The sequence below is a fragment of the Pelmatolapia mariae genome, linkage group LG22, assembly GCF_036321145.2.
Source record: "Pelmatolapia mariae isolate MD_Pm_ZW linkage group LG22, Pm_UMD_F_2, whole genome shotgun sequence".
Classification (NCBI taxonomy): domain Eukaryota; kingdom Metazoa; phylum Chordata; class Actinopteri; order Cichliformes; family Cichlidae; genus Pelmatolapia; species Pelmatolapia mariae.
This window is the reverse complement of record NC_086245.2, coordinates 13,774,481-13,792,009: the sequence shown is the minus strand read 5'-3', so window position 1 is coordinate 13,792,009 and position 17,529 is coordinate 13,774,481. Positions and strand designations below refer to the sequence as shown.

The window sequence follows — 17,529 nt, the reverse complement described above, 5'->3', positions numbered from 1 at the left end:
AGGTGTATTATTAAAGATTCAGATCTATCTATCTATCTATCTATCTATCTATCTATCTATCTATCTATCTATCTATCTATCTATCTATCTATCTATCTATCTATCTATCTATCTATCTATCTATCTATCTATCTATCTGTATATCTGTATATCTGTATTTGTACAGCAGCACATTCAAACCCACAGATTTATCTTTCTTTTTCTTTTTTCTTTTTTCTAAAGTCCTACATTTAGAGCACAGCAGAAACATAAGCACCCTGCTGGCATCGCATTTGTTAGCAGCTTGTCACCAGATGTCGTTGTCAGTTACATTCCGAAAAATAAAATTGTCATCCATTGTGAAAATGACACAAATCACGTACCCGACGCTGTTCCTTATCACCCATTTATACCCGATCGACACCAGATGAATTGAGTTTTTGCCACGCCTGCACCACGGGCTTACAGAGGGGCTGACTGGCGGCGGGCAGATAGGATTTAGTGACTGATGATGGCAGATGGCAGTCTTAACACAAGCCGAGGAGATGTTCTGCTGTTGGAAATATAAAGTATTAAATGGTGAGGCCACCGATAAATCTGTGCCCAGAGGTATGCTTAGAATAACTATAACGCTGCTGCGATGCTCAAGCCAACCAGGTCCAGATCGTGACTCCTTTGAAGTAGCGCCGTGTGCGCATGTCGGGTGTGTGCAGCCTGCTGTCATGTGGGTTCATTGTTTACATGCTGCCGAGATTTCAGAGAGGGCGTGTGTGTGTGTGCGTGTGTCCTGTGAAATCGGCCCCCGCATTTACGAATATACTTATGAATATAACGCCCTTTCCCCTACTCAGAGAGGTTACATTGTATCCCCGAGAATGTATCATGAGCACACTGAGCAGATAGCTTTCAGGACCACGGCCAGCTCCACAGCGAGAACAAAAGGCGGATTTGCGTCTCTTGATGTCAGGGACTGTCTGCTTTTTAATCTCCACGCGAAAAACGAATATCCCGAAAACAAACACCTGCTGCCTTATATTTTCTATTTTGAGGGAGAAAGAATTTCCCTTTATTTCACCTTGAATTATCTGATTTTTTTTTTAATACACAGCATTTTATTTTAACCTGATTTTAGGTTTCTGAGCAGATGAGATGAGCTGGCAGCTTATAATCGGAGGGTCATTAATGCATTTCTGTGTGGGTTTTTCATGTTTTCCACTGTCTGTGCAGCTCTGAATGTGAGTGCAAACACTTGTGTTTCTGTGAACGTGTTCATTATGCATCAGATCACAAGCCCGTCTATCCATTTTCTACTTCTTATACAAGCCTGTGTTACAGGGAAGCAGCCTAAGCAGAGGTGCCCAGACCGCTCTCTCCCCAGACACCGCCTCCAGGTTTTCTGTGGTTTTCTCAAGCCAGCAGAGAGACATGATCTCTCCAGTGTGTCCAGACTCTACTGCAATGTCTCCTCACAGCTGGACATGCCCAAAATAGCTCACCTAGAAGGCACCCTTGAGGCCAGAAGCCTCAACCACGTCATCCAGTTTCTTTAGATAACAAGCAATGAAAATAATTGTCTTTGCAAGCTGAATTTTAAGGAGTAGATGTGCTTTGGGACCATGACACAAATGACAGCCACGTACCAGGAAAAATAAAGTGATGAAAAAAATCTATTTGGATCTTAAAAAATAATCTTTTCTGTTATGTTAGTGTGTGGTGTTAACCAAAGTCATAAGTTTATCCTTCCAGTGTTGACTAATAGCCAAAGATAAAAGGTCAATACAGACACAAACATTGCAATAAAAAAGTTTCATTCCACCGATTGTTTTTAAATCCAAAACATATGTTTAAGGTTCAGACTGTTGGCTTTCCACCGGCGAGGTATTTTCAGAAGGAGTTTAATAATGCGTGTGTGTGTATATATATATATACATATATATATATATATATATATATATATAGAGAGAGAGAGAGAGAGAGAGAGAGAGAGAGAGAGAGAGAGAGAGAGAGAGAGAGAGAGCATAAAAGAGCAACGCAAGCCTACAGAGCACTAATTAAGGGAACAAGGCACAGGTGAGAGCAGAAGTGAGGAGGTTAAATCTAACTGCAGATGGGGGGTGATCACAAAGGAGGCAATGAGGCACTAAAAAAAGCCCAATCTTCAAAGTAAAACAGGAGCTAACCTTTTTTAAAAGCACTAAACAGGAAGTCAGGGACAAGAGGCATGAGGGAGAGTGCTTCCAGTCACAAGTACACACACAAACACACACATACATAATCAAAACTAAGACTCCTCACTAGAATACACTAAACACAGGAAGTGCTATAAAATCCAAACATGTATCCAAAACTCCATAAATATGAAATGGAAACTAGAGCTCAAAAACAAGAGTAAATGCACACAGACCAAAATCAAAGCAGGAAATACCCAACCAAACAGTAATCAACAATAATAAAAACAATGGAAAAATCTTTAATAACAAACTAAAACACAAACTCCAAAAACCCTGGAACCAGATGAAGGATTGCGACGGAGACAGCTGATAGTGTCCAGGTACTCACAATCTGGGATAATAAGGTAATGATTCAAATATCAACAGAAACAAGGGAATTATGTGACTGTGATGATAATGCTAAACCAACCCCCACCCCCCAAATCTGCACTCAAACGTCCAGCATCTTGAATCCAACAATGGCTGTATTATGGTTTATTTATCCCCCAATTTGGGGGATTTTTGTGCTGTAGCAATAAGAAATAAAATATTTTAGACAACCAATAACCAAATCGCTTCAGTACAGCAGGACAAACATATATAGTTGTGTTTTTTGTAGGTTTTTTCCGCTCTTCTCCTTTTTTCCGGCTGTCACAGGGCTGGTAAGTTAGCGACGGTCCCTAGCGGCAGACATCACGGCCCAGGGGAGGGATGGAGCTGAGATGGACAGGGAGGGAGACACCGGCTTACGACGTCAAAGGAGTACAGACACACACACACGCACACACACACATAGAGAGGGAGAGGGAGAGGACAGCCAGCCAGCCAGACTGCCAATTCCCCACAGTCTACTGAAGGAAGCCTAAATATCCACCTATCTCAACACTCTCCGTTTAGCCAAGCCAGTAAGAGATTTGTTTATAAATATATATATATTTTAAATAACCCAAATTTATTTGAAAGGAAAAAAAATACGGAGCATCTGTCAGGAAAGAGCAGTGGAAAAAAACAACAAGCAGAGCTAGAAAAGCACGCTCATGCCGAATAAAGGACCGTCGCTGGATGTTACTTGTGTTGTTTTAGGGGGCGTGCGGGCCTAACTTGTTACAGGATCCAAAGACGCTCTGGCAGACAGATGAACTGAGTAATTTGAGGTTTGATAAGTAAACAACAGCGAGGGGGGAAAAGAAGAAGAAGAAAGGCATCAACTGATCGCGCCGATTCTTGCCACAAACAGCACCACAGGTATTATCTCTCTTTTTTCTTCCTCTTTTATTTTTATCCCTTTGTTGTTTGTGGTGTAAATTTAAAAAAAAAAAAAAACACACACATATATATATATATGTATTATATATACATCATGTTCGGGTCATTGTTGTTGTCACCAGCGTCTTTGACAAAGAGAGCGCAGGTCTCCAGCTGTGTTGACAGACACAATGTCATGTTTCTGTAAAAAGGGGGCTCGAATATAAGCGGCCCAGAGAGCAATTCAGAATTTGTTTACTATCGTTTACTACAGCATCACGTTCATTTTCCCCTTCTTTTGCATATTATTCTCCCAGTTTTAGTCAAAAGCAGTGCACCTGAGCTCTGTAGCCGTGAGTCGTGTTTGTAGGTGTCCATGTGACGCCACAAATATGAAAGTTATGAGGTCATTTGGGGTAATTAACATTTTGAAATTCATTTCCTTGAGCAAGTAAACGACAAAACAGTTGCTCTATATCTTCTTTCTAAAATAAAAATAAATAAATAAATAAATAAATAAATAAAGGGAGCCTGATACATTTATTTAAAATTCATCTTTTAGATGTATCCATGGGCAAGAGTGAGCTCTTGGACTTTGTGAGCATTTTAATTCAGATTTAAAATTAACACAAACACACACAATCTTTAGAGCAATGCTACTGTGCTGCGTTTCTGTGCTGAAATCTACCACAGCATTTGGGCTGTCACATCTCAGAGGGTGTAGAAACCATTAATTCAGCCTCCCATTCTCGCCGAACGCTCCCATCTGTACCTCCATCCTTGGCCTCCTGTTTGCACCTCCTGTGCAGTGTGAATTTAAGCCTGCAGGCTCCTGTCTGCTCCTCCTGACCGCCTCCACTCTATATGTGTCTCTGAATATGTGTGTGTTATTATTCCTCCCCAGACTTCTCAATGAAGGAGCCTGACGCCATCAAGCTCTTCATCGGGCAAATACCCCGAAACCTGGAGGAGAAGGACCTGAAGCCCATCTTTGAGCAGTTTGGCAAGATCTATGAGTTGACGGTGATAAAGGACAAGTACACGGGGATGCACAAAGGTAAGGGAGGTGTCCAGTTAAAGGGCTAAAAAAAATGAGGCGTGCATTTGTTGGTTTGGTTTATAGCATGTTGTGCAGTGACAGGGAAAGCTTTCTCTTGTATATGCTCTGATTTGATTTCCAATAAGTGTGAGTCAGGTGGGATGATTTCTCATCGAGCTGTTGTCCCTTTGGAGCCTTTGTGATGAACAGCTGGTGGAAGGTTTATGTTGTAGATCCTATTTAGTGTTTCTACTAAAAAATACAAATTAAAAAAATTTAAAGATTATCTTACTCGCTCTCTGGCATGAACAAATATCTGTTCATGCCCCATAGACTTTGCTACAGTTACAAATAAAATATCATATTTTTATCGTCTGTCATTAACAGTGATTCTGACTGTGGTTTACCAAGGCCAATGTGCTTTTAAACCTTAGGCCTACTGTGGACACAACTAACTAAACGACAGGAAGCAGCAGAGAAACTGTTGAATACAGTTAGAACAAACATAAAATGACTATTAACTTCATGAATGCGTCGCTTCGGGGTACGCTGGAAGGTTTCCTTTTACGCCTACCTCATGATGCTACAATCTGAATTTAAAGACACAAACATTATAAAAAAAGTTCCCTCCTGCCAGCTTGATTTTTATTCACAGAGGGCCAAAACTGAAAAGTCATCTCCAAACTCCTTGAATTGAGTTCAGATGTGAGTGTACTTTTTCACTTCAGTGTTGGTAAATCCTCATCAGCAGGAAGGCATTTGTCTGAGATAAATCTTTAAAAAAAAGAAGTGTTTTGTCAGACGCTAATTAGTTTCATACGGCGATATCGCTCAGTTTGAAAGAACTGGTGCCACCCACTGCCACTACTGTTTCTACTACTACTACTACTTCCCCTCGTCACATGGTGGGCAGGCTCCGTATATTTAGGAGGAAAACTCGACGCGTTCAAAATCCTGTTTGACAGATGGACCGAAGCTGGCAAAGCGATCCGAAGCTGAACAATGATCCGTGCTGTCATTCCTAATGCAAATCTGAGGGCAGAAAACAAAAGCTTTTATAAATCCACATAAACCATCAGTCATTGGGGAGACATATAGGCCAGGTGGTTTGGGTCCTCTAACACCTATAACACCTATTCTGCATACATTTACATATTCATGATTTGTGTGGAGCCCTAAAGGTTAATGAAGGCCTTTCTCTATTATGTAGGACTGCATACATTTTTGCCTGAACAGCATGATATTAAATACTCATTCAGGCTGCTTGTGTCTGAATAGATATTATTTTAATAATCCCATAGATCTCTGGTGCCACAGGAGGAACTGCTTAACAAAAAATGACAGTCTGATTAAAGGCACGGGGGCTTTTTATTTGTACATTTATTAGAAAATGTGAATGCACGTTGACCCAGAATCGTTCTTAGTGTTTATTAATCTCAATAAAATAAGAACACACATGACCAAATGGTATATTTATAATAGGGTGACTGCCAGCTGACGTTATATAGACATTAAAAATCAATGCACTTATATGAGTGATCCTGTGCCCCTTGTGTTTCTCCAGGATGTGCCTTCCTGACATACTGTGCACGTGAGTCTGCCCTGAAAGCCCAGAATGCACTGCACGAGCAGAAGACGCTACCGGGGGTGAGTGTGTGGCTGTCTTTTCGAGTCTTTGACGGCGTACGTGTACGTGTTTACATCAAAGAAGCAGAATAACTGGCACGCCGGGCTATCTGACCATGCCGCACAGGACCCTGGGAAAATTAACCAAGTTTGACATGTAGGGTTGATCTCCCCCTTTAGCTAGTCTGCACCAATAAAGGTCAGAGGCTGCCCCTCCCCTCCTCTTATGTTTCATATGTGATGCATCCAGACATATCCATCCAGTTAAGGCATGAGTCATCTTGCTACATGTCATGGGTCGGAAGAGACAGCTATGAGGCCCGCTGCTGGAGTGACTTTGCCAGCTCTTATTCTCTTTGATGTTTCTCTTCCTTTCCGTGTCTCTGTCTTTCTTACTCGCTCTCTCTCTCTCTCTCTCCATCTCCCCCTCCTCTCGATCCATCTCTCTCACTGAATTCTAATCAAAGTTAAACCTAGCTTTATTAGCATAGCCAGGCAGCAGGTGTGCTGCCAAATGACATTTCCAGAGCTAAATATGACATGACAGCCGCGTCTCTATAATAACCAACTATATGGGAGACAAGGCGACAAGGCAAGGAATTACTGAGACAGAGTGTGCTCCCAGACTTACCGCTGCTTCCTCTTTTACTAAGACAGCTTCACCGCTGTTTCCTTTTGGTTATTTTTGTTGAAATCTACATCATTCACTTCTTTTTTCCCCCCTCTTCTGAATGGCAGCTCATGACTGTAGTTTTTGAGGGAAAAGAGAAGAAGCAGGTGAAAAGTGTAACTCTGCAGCTAAAGATTTTTTCATAATTGATACATTTTTTAGCCTAAAAATGTCAAAATATGACAAGCTTAGAGACTCTAAGTAGAGGATAGACAGTAACTATTAATAGATCATCTATTAAACCAGTAGTTGACAGACAAAAAGTAATCCATCCATGACGTGTTGGTAAACAGAAATAAAGACTTTTAAGCTAAGTCAAGGTGAAAAATTAAACCTGCCATCATAGAATTTTTTATAAATAGTTATCCAGTTTTATAGGTGGTTGGTTGTACTTTTTTTTTCAGTGTGTTACTTGGTTAACTTAAACCTTTTAACCTTTATAGAATCTCTCACTTGGTAATAGCCCTGTAAACTCATATCTTTGAAGCTTGACAGTGTTTTTTAACTGGCATCTGGCCAGGAACTATTCAGATTTTGCAGTCATGTGACCATTAGAGAATAAGCCCCTGTCACACAGACTTAGAGACTGGTTGGCAACCATTTGGCAATCACTGAAATCTGTTGCAAATAGGTATACAGTGCTGTGATTTCTTTGGTTACGTGCATATTGCTGTAGCTTGCAGTGGAAGATGCTGACTTATCTGCACTCACTTACCAACTAATTTGGACAAGATAGTAAAACTGAAAAGTGCAACACAATCCATAAACTGAGACTGTTTGCATTCAAAGTGAATGTGTTGACTGAGCAGCACTGAAGTACAACTTTCACTGTGTTGCACTTTTTCAAGCAAGCGTTTGGTACAAAGTCGTAGCCTTTCATATAAACTACAAGCGACTGCAGCAGTATGCTTGTCCAAAACAATCGCAAGCAGGGGTTTTTACTACCCCCCATCCTCTATTGATCACTTACCAACCAGTCAGGGATTGTCTAATGACTGGTAAAGGTATCAAATCCAGTACAACTTAGGTAATATGCATGTGGCATCATGCAAGAGATCTCTGTAAACTGAAATGTAAAGAAATGTAAGTTTCAGCTATATCTGGTACAGTTTATTTACTGTATATTTATTCCTGCTGAATAATCTAAATACAAAAAAATATTTTAAAAAATAATTTGTATAAAAATGTAAAAGATGTTCACTCTAAAGTGTCTTACCTCTGTGTCAAGTGCTCAGGGTTCTATCATGTAAGATTGAGGCTAGTATTTAGATACTAGCAAAAGTTAACTTAAAGCTTTAGTGAAGAAATCACTAACATTGACAAATTGGCAACTCAAACAGACAACAATAAAGATGCCACAATTCACGTAAAGATGAAAAATTTAAACTGATGTGAAATATTTTGCTATTTAAGCTTCTGCATAACACCGTTAGCAAGGATGTAAGCCGAGGTTAGCTAGTAAATCAAACACGTTAGCGAGTTAGCTGATGTTAGCTTACCCGCTAACACCCAAAAGAAAAAGCCAGGTGTGTATAATGAACATGACCAACTTCAGGACAGAACTGAGGACTAAATCAGCAGGGTTTTTGATTCATGGAGGAGTCTTTTATAAACAACAGCAGGTATTACTGATAAGTGTTTTCTTCTGCTGCGAAGCTGAGAACCTTTAACTCTTTATCCCTTGAAAGCTTATAGGAGTATCCCTTGAAGCTCTTTTTCTGAGTAGTTTCGGTTATATTTCAGGACTGCAAATAGAACAAAACGACTGGGTGTGGATCAGACATTTGCAAGGGTGGTCTCTGCCTGTGCAGCTACCCTTGAAAAAACAGGGAAACTATTCTAATGGTTGTTAAACCACATTTTTATTTATATATACTGAGGTGTCAGAACTCATCATTAAGGGTACAGGGAGGCCGTCAAATGCTGTCTTTATTACGTCTAAATTACAAAAGAAGGAGATGAAATCCAAAAGCAGATTTTTATGAGCTCAAACCACATTTTTTGTTCTTAAAATATAAATGCCTGTTTGATTATTTAAAGCATTCATTTTCTATCGAGGGAGAAAATACTATAGCAGTAGGGTATCATTGTAATGGCAGGCAGGGACAGTTTGAAGGGGCAGGATGGTATTAACGTGGCAACAAAAGAGATCCTGTTGTTAGTGTGACAGTAGCGTGACCTTCCTGACCTCTCGCAGGCTGATCAGCAGGGCCCAATGCTCCATGATAAAGCCCCCCCCCCCTCTTTCTACTACTCTAGCAGCTCTTTTTCCTCACAACCTCTTACCTCTAAGCCGTGTGGAACAAGCTAAACCCTCAAGTGTTTTCCCAGTCCTTCCCTGCCCTCCCCCTCCTTGCCATGGAAAAAAAAGAGAGCGAGAGGAAAACCATCTTATTAGCTCCATACACGCCCACACGGACAAGATCTGCTTCCCACCCCTGCCACCAGCTGTGGTGTAATTGTCATCTAATTGCACCTGCACTGCCAAAGAATAATTAACTTTGGCATCTCATGGCCAGGGTGATACAAAAGGAAAAACATGATAGCAATTATAGGACTGAGACAAGAGAGCTTAAATGAAAGCACACCTGAATGTACAGAAAGCTGAAAGATCTCATTAACAGTCAGGACTGCTTTTTATTTAAAAAAAAATGCATTTTTCCTCTCTGAGAAGAAAGGGTCACTCTTACAGCCCTTTTTTTCCCTCTGTACTAGTTTTCCCCTCTCATTGCTAACAATGGGAAGGGAAAAAAGAGAGAGAAAGAAGTCCGGCAGGGCCGAACAGATGGTTGTATCAGAGTGGCACCTGGCCTCGTGTTTAATTTCAGGTGAGAGAGTCCGTCTCTAAGTGTGAGGTGGAAGAAGAGTGTCAAAAGCACATTCATCTGAAAGCGAGGAAAGAAAGCGAGAGAATGGAGGAGGGGGGAAAAGGGCACGAGTAAAAAAAAATAAATAAAAAAAACAGCAGATTCACTCTGAGTGTGAAAATGGAGGTTTGAGAGAGAAGATTTGCTTCCTGAGCTGCACTCATTCTGTCCTGTTTGGACATCTTGTACTCTTGTCCCCTCTGTTCTTATCGCTTTATCTCTGCACTGTCTCAGGCCATTTGTCTGGCCTGGTCAGCTGTTGTGAGGCGCTCTGAGATAATAACGTCCACATTATGCCACATTAATCATAGCCATTTTGTAAAGCAGCCTCCAAAACTGAACTTAGATCTCAATAATGTCAAATAAGGTCAGTCGAGCTGAAATTAACTGAAATAATCAAAATAATTGAAAATGAATCAGCACCATTTTCACAGTGCATTCATTTTTTTATGTCATGTTTTGGCAAAAACAGCAAAGATTCAGCCTTTTTGGGCCTCTGTGGTAGTAAACTGAATGTGTTTGCCACTTTTTGTCTGAAACAAAAATAATGTTAATGTCACAATGGGCTGTAAAGAGCGTGATTAATCAGGAAAATAATCAATAGATTAAAGGAAAAGTCATTTTGGCATATTGGGATGTATTTGTCTTCTTGTCAAAAGGAATGTGAAGATCAATACTGCTCTCATTTCTGTCCAGTAAATATTAACCTGCAGGCAGGCAGCAGGCTAATGTAGCTTAGCATAGGGCCTACAATAAAAACCCTACCCACTAATTTCTGAAGTCCTTTTTTTGGTACCTCAAGATAAGCCTTTTCACTGATGCCATGACTTTGTCCGGTTTAAAAAAATTAATGAAAAAAACACAATAAAAAAAAAATTGATGTGACCAAGATGGGAAGGTCTGACCGAGAAACAGTATGTGTACCACGGATAATTCTTACTTTTTAAACATAGTATGGCCAAGATTTACAATATTACATTTTTTTTTATTAAATATGAGTGACTATTAAGCCCAAAAACTCACAATGAAAGTCTTTGCAGAGGTCAAGATTTCTGCGAGGTCTTGCAGTGATCATGTGATAGCTTGTGCACCATTTTGAATATGTGAAAATGTAGAATCAACTGATTAAAACTCAAATTACACAGGCCAAGAGACTGCTCTGCAAACTTCTGTTTACCACCGGTCATTAGGGAAAATGTAGCATTCCTCGACCGGTTGGGGAGTGGTAGCTGGAGGTTGATGGCAATCGCTGAGAAATCAGTTGCTAAAACTGCAACCACTGGTTGATCCCCTGCACTCACTGAGTTGTTGGCAAGGGAAAATGTGTTTTCCCTAACTGTTTGCTGGAGGTTACTACCAGTCATGAGGTGAATCTGGGGATGCTGCACCAAAAACCTCTTTGCAATTGCTCCAGTTGGTAGTAGATTGCTGCAGTTGCTTGTACTTTGCATGGAAGATGCCCAGTTGTCTGCAAACACTCTCCAACTACTCACCAAGTAGTTGTAAAACTGTGAGAAGTGTGGCAAAAACAGAAAACGTAAATTGTTTGCCTTCAAAATAAACTTGTGTCTTTTTATTTTTACAACTTTTACTCTGTAGCTTGAGGTTCTTTCTTTTTTGCGTGGTGCCTTTTTTAAAAAACGTTTTCTCCCCGCTCTGCTAGTACATGGTGAGTGTTTGCAGGCAAGTTGGCAATTTCCATCAAAAGTACAATCAACAGTGGCAATCTGCAAACAACCAAAACAATCACAAGGAGGCTTTTTGCTGCAGCACCATCTTTGCAACCAATTTTACCTAGCGACAGCAAGCAATTTCTAGGAAGTCACCAAATCAACCATTGGTGGTTGTATCACGTCCAATATGGCAGATAGCTCTTAGGTAATGTGTGCATGACGTCACGTGCAAAACTTCTATAGGACAGAAAGTATTTTGCAACCACAGATCTCGCCTTTTGATGGCAGTCACATGGAATACAAGTTTAAGGCACTTCTTCATTGGCATCTTTTAATGTTCTCCTCCAACATGTTTTGTCCAGGAAGTACAAACACATTTGGAGTACGGTGGATTACTTCCTGCTGTGTGCTGTATAAAGAAAAAAACAACCCTATTAGTTTGAAATTGTGCATAAAAACAGTTAGCTTAGTTCTTTTCATCTATCTCTTTCCAAAGGGAATAAAATGCACCTATCAGTGCCTCTGAATATCACATCATCTTGTTTCAACAGCCAGATTAACAAGCTAAGCTAACAAGCTTCAAACTCTAGTTCATAAATGCTGCATTGATATGACAGCCGTGGTGATTTTTCTCATCAAATCTCAACAAGAAGGCAAAATGTCAAGCTTTTCCTTCATTTATTGAGAATCATATGCGTTTAGATAGTCACGAAGCTGTTTAATGCTTCCTTAAAGTAATATTTGCGACAATGCCTCGCTGTTCATTTTAAATCTAATATCTAAAATTAATAACATCTAAATCTAATAGTGAGCCTGTGCCCAAGTTTGGGGTGGGGGGAGTAGCCGTGTCTGTACTTGGAGTGTATTTGCATGTGCAGCTGGGGGAAGGTAGGGCAGGTGTTCACACCTACACGGTTTAATGAAGGGTGCGTGCTTTTGTGTGCCCGAGTGTGCATAACTGTCTGTTTGCTTTCGTGTGCACGTGTTTCCTGGGGGAGTACACATCCAAAGATAGGGATGGATGGATGGAGGGAAGTTGCAGGGTTTATTATGAGCTCTCCTCGGGTTTCTTCATTCACTATCAGCCGCGTGTATGAGAGGGAAATCTGGGCTGCGAGGCCTTCTTTGCGTTTAAGCTGCCCGTATGAGAGGAAAGAGCCCTCTTTGTGGTGGAACATCTGACTAAGCTTGACATTTACTCAGACATAAGGAGTCAGACGGAGCAGACAGAAGGGTTTTATCAATAGTCTGAAAAAAAATGCACATACTAAATATAGCTCCGGCTTTTTACGCAGGATATGAGATAGGAAGTTGTAGTGCGCAGTGCTGTAATTTGTGCCCTTAATCTTTGAGCAAACTTCCTACTGTAGATGCACACGAGCTATGGTGGGTTGCAGGGTTATGTTAACAATCTCTTGTATACCTGTTAGCTTTGTACACTTGCTCAGCCTCCACCCTTCAGCTTCACTTTTATCAGAAATTGGCATTTTCATGTGCATTTAAAAAAAAAACATGACAAAAACAGAAAGTCTGAAGGCTTAAACATGCTCCCGTGACGTGAACATGATAACTCTTTTATTCCACTGACAATAAGGAGATAAATCAGCGTCTCCACATGTAACCTATATCTTGATGCCAGCGAGTTGTGGGGATGATGCTGATGATGATAGCAATTAGCGCGCCTCGGAGCGAGTGCGTTCACTTGATGAATCTATCTGGAGTTAAGTGTGCATTCACGCGTCGATTCATTTACATATGCATGCATATAAATGCACGGCTGGGCAGGACAGGCGGCGCAGAGTGACAACAACAGAGGGGGGAAAACAGGGCTCGTCCTCTGTACGTCACTCTGGGGCGACTGTAATGATGAATGCAGATCGGATTTATGGAGGTGGTAAATGGGTGTGAATTAGAGAGAAATTGGATAAATGAAGTTGGAGCGGGGAGGGAGAAATAATAGAGGGTAGGGGGAGGGGAGGAAGGATTGAATGAAAGTTTGACATAATGAACAGTGGGTGGTGTAAGGGTGGTGAAGGCTGGAGGTGCGTTGAGGCAGTGTGTTTATCAGCTTAAATACAGACATCTGTTACTGAGGAATTGTGTGTTTTTTGGGGGGTTGGGGAGTGTATGTTTGCTAGACGAACACACACACAAAAGCAGAGAAGGGCTGTTGCCACAAAACTCATTAGGCTCTTTGAACTTTGGTGCAGGACTGGTTATCTAATGAGCATGCATGGACTGTAGTGGAGTTAAAATGTGTAAATCGTGCCAGTTAAAGTAAAAAAAAAAAAAAAGAAAAAAGAAAAAAGTAGGACATGGACTCTATCTGCACTCTTTCTCTCTCACACACACACACACACACACGCAGAAATCTGCCTGTGATTCAGTTCTTTCTCCCCCTCTGCTCCACTGATTCGAGTCAAACAACACTTGACATGAATATTTAACAGTCAGAACAGACAAAACAATTGAGAGTCAACTCGAGTATTGTTAGGAATTTACTCTTTGATATTCGGTTTCTTCACTTTGAAGGATTTTTGTTGGCTGTCTGGCTAAACGGCTGAATGTCAGCTTCGAGACACTGTCAGCTTGGCGTCAACGCCGGACAGACTGGTGAACCCTGTAAGAGCCGGAGACAACACCGGGAAGCGGCTTTGACACTGAAGACTGGGACATTGTTTAAATATTATCGAACTGCACAAGTGCTGTCAGTCTCTTTGTGTTTGACTGAATTCAGGAGAAGGTTGAGTTTTCTCTCCGCTTTATGTGGCTGCCCGCCCATGTGTGTGCGCATCTGTGTGTGCATCCACGTGTGGAAACGCTAACGGAGCGCACTTGTGCATCTCTGCTTTTGTGTGCCGCTTTGTTCCAACTCTTTGTGTGATCAACTGCGATCTCTCTTTTCTGTTCCTTTATTTTATTTATGTATTTATGTACTTATTTATTTTTTTATGCCTGTTAATATACCAATTTCCACCTGTGTTTCTTCTTCTCCCCACGGGGTGAATTCACAAGTGCGTCTCAGCGTAAGTGCATTTGCAACGATAGAGAGGAGGTGGATGGAGAACCGAGGGAGCAAAAAGCAGCAGAGACAGGAGAGGGAACAGAGACGGGGGAGAGGAGGAGGAGGCGGCGCGGGGAGGTGGGAGGTGGCAGGTTGATTACGGTCGCAGGTCTCGTTGCCTGGAGACGGCTGGGACGAGGGATGCCAGGTTGCTAGGCGACCAGCACGATGCAATGACCAGCGCTGTGTGATGGAGCGGAGGGGAGGCGAAGATGGAAAATTGTCTTTGTGCCCCCCCCCCCCCAGCCCCACCCAGCTACACCTCCCCTCCCTCTCTCCTCTTCCTCCCCCTTCCTCTTCCCCTCCAGCTCTGCCTCCCTGCTGTAAATGTTCTTGAAAGAGCGGGGTGACGGTCTCCGCTGATATATTTACCATTCAGAGTGGCAGCTTTTTCGGGCGTACAAGCAGAATGTATTGAAAGTGGAGAGGAAACAGGCAGCAGAAATGTGGCCCCCTCCCCACCACTCACACAGCAGTAGCAGCCTACTATATAGACAGATTATCATCAGCTCTGCAGGTCATAATAGTAAGGCGAGAAAAATGTAATCATCAGTATGCTTTACTCTATCTAAAAGACATTTGCCTTGCTGTACCACATGAAAATGCATTTCCATGGTGGCGATGGCCACTCCTCAATCTGTACACTGTTAAATAAAAGATTGCGGAGGGTGTTAAATACACCTAAATACACCAGGCTACTTAGTTTGAGCCCTTTTAGAGAATAAAAACCATTTATTCAGACTTGTATTTACAACAGGTGAGCCTTGTGTGTTTTATTAAGGTTGTGAATCTGTTTGTGCTTAACATCCTTCCAAGCGAATGGAGACATTTTAAGCACAAGGACTGTTGTGCAAAGTCTGAGAAATATCCTTGTGCTTAAAATGTCTCCATTTGCTTGGAAGAGAGTTAAGTAAACTTGATTTGCATAGGTTGTGTTTAAGCACATTAGTCAGAAAGTAAAATATGCAATGATAAACAAGCACTTCTGTTTTGTTTTAAAAAACTAACAGCATTTTTTATTTTATGTGGGGCACTGTGACTCTGAGTGCTGTGCTGATGATAATCCCTGTTGTAGGACAGATACACTATGGACAAACGTACCGGGCCACCTATGCGTTACACTTACAGGAGCTGCTCAGCCATGGAAACCCATGCCATGAAGCTTCTGGCACATAGATTTGGTGCTGATGTTAATGCCAGCGGAGGTTTGGAGCTCAGCAGTTGGTGACTTTTACGCACTGTGCACCTCAACATTCAGCGACCAAGCTCTGTAACTTACGTGGTCTGCAACTTTGTGGCCAAGTTGTTGTGACTTTTGTTACTTTCACTTGGCAATAATACCATTTACAGTTGCTCATGGAATATCTAGAAGGGAAGAAATTTCACAAACTGACTTGTCGCCATGGTGGCATCCTATTACAGCACCATGCTCACATTATTTTACAAATGTTCGAAAAAGCCGACTGCGTTGTTATGTGCTTGATTTTATACACCTGTGGTCATGGGACTGAAAACATCTAAATTAAAAAATTAGCTGTTGTGCTCTAATACTGTTTTCCATATAGTGTAGGTGTGTTCAGTCAGCTTGTTTTCATGTCCAAGACTTTAAATACATCTTGTCAAGATACTCACTTTGTAGCCTTTGGCTTTGGTGCTCCCAGCTTGTACGTTACAGCCTGGCATCACATTTAAACACACTGGGTAAGCCTCTTGTTTCCAATTGCAGGGTTAATGGTGTGAAAGGACATATTTAACCTAAATACCAACCTCATTATAAACATAACCAAGGATTTTCTTTTCTTGTCAATATTTAACCACAGAGTAAAAGTGAAAGTAAAAAGCGAGAGAAATCGAAACTAATCGGTGAGTTTTTAAAAAAGTTAAATCTAGTTAAAAACACAAAATCTGAAGCAAGAGGTAGTCTCCAGGGTAACAAACTTCTGGATGCAGAGATGCTTAGCATCCATTATAGCCGTCCGTGCGTCACGGGATTGATCCCAAAGCATACCTTGTGCATATCTATGTGACTCCAGCACCATCTGACAGCACGGCAGTATTTGATGCCCTGGGATGAGACCACTTAGATTCAGTGTGATGCTCTGTGCTTTGTTAAAGATCAAAGAGAGAGCTGCTTCCTGAGCACATTTCTCTGTTCTCTCTTTTGTCATTTTGTAATGAAATCAAAATGCCCCCCAAAATAATAAAATAAGTAGCTGAAAAGGGAAATTCAATCAGTCTCGCTGATGTCTATCATAGTGCGTCTCTGCTCGCCACAATATTTAAAATAAATTACCCAAATCACTGCTGGGTACACGTCCCTCCAGTCCCAACTAAATTCTCTGCCCTTGCAATGTCTGTATTACCTATTTCTTTTAATGGGTTAAAGCTATTAAATGTAGGTACTCCTAAATCAAATCATGATGCTGAATATACATCGGCAGATTTAGTCCAAATTGTTAAATCAGTTTGACGATGTAGATTCTCTGGGTTTGTTGTTGCAGTGTATGAACTTTGATGGCATGGAGAGGGGGGTTCATGCATTATGGCGAAGGGGTCGAGCTGTTATTTGATTGGATAATCTGTGGATTTAATATTTCATAATGCTCGTGAAATCCCCCGCGGCATCACAGAAAGAAAAGATTAAGTATGTGTAGATGTGCGCTCATGTCACTGACCGTCAGGAGCCGACGGAGCATTGTTTGGATGACTGTATATATAATATCTGCATGGCGTGTTTGGACATGGAGCGCAGGGGGAGCAAGAAAAATCCAATAGCAAAAACACACAGTGGTGAAATGGGCTGTTGATCAGGCAGGTTTGAATGCGTGTTGTCTGTGCACAGTATGGGACCGTTTTTGTAAACAAGCCTAAGAGAGAAAGGGGAGGGGAGCAACAGGAGGAGGAGGGGAGAGAGCAAATTACTGTAAAGTGTGTGTTAGTGGTTGAGGTTTAGAGGGAGATATTTTTCTCCCTGCTTCTGCATCTGCTCTCGAGGCAGCGCCAACATTCAACAGGCACGAACGAAGCCGCTACCATCCCTTTTTCTTTTTTCTTTTTTTATTGTCTTTCATTTTTCCTCCCCCTGCTCGTCTTCTCCCTTCCTCCGCTGCACATCTAATCCCTCTATCTCTTGACCTAGAAGCACCCTTTGTCCTC

General features: G+C 41.5%; 1 protein-coding gene across 5 annotated transcripts in view; it reads left to right on the top strand.

Moving 5' to 3' along the window:
- The first annotated feature begins 2,962 nt into the window (after positions 1-2,962).
- Positions 2,963-17,529, top strand: part of celf3a (cugbp, Elav-like family member 3a) — a 37,099-nt gene continuing 22,532 nt past the window's right edge. For all 5 annotated transcript variants that reach the window (XR_010573658.1, XR_010573659.1, XR_010573657.1 and 2 more), the window contains exons 1-3: positions 2,963-3,434; positions 4,339-4,491; positions 6,038-6,120. Coding sequence is in view for 2 of the 5 variants with exons in the window: in XM_065470646.1 (XP_065326718.1) it covers positions 4,347-4,491; positions 6,038-6,120 (228 nt within the window). In the remaining 3 variants the exon portion in view is untranslated. The remainder of the gene's footprint in view (positions 3,435-4,338; positions 4,492-6,037; positions 6,121-17,529) is intronic.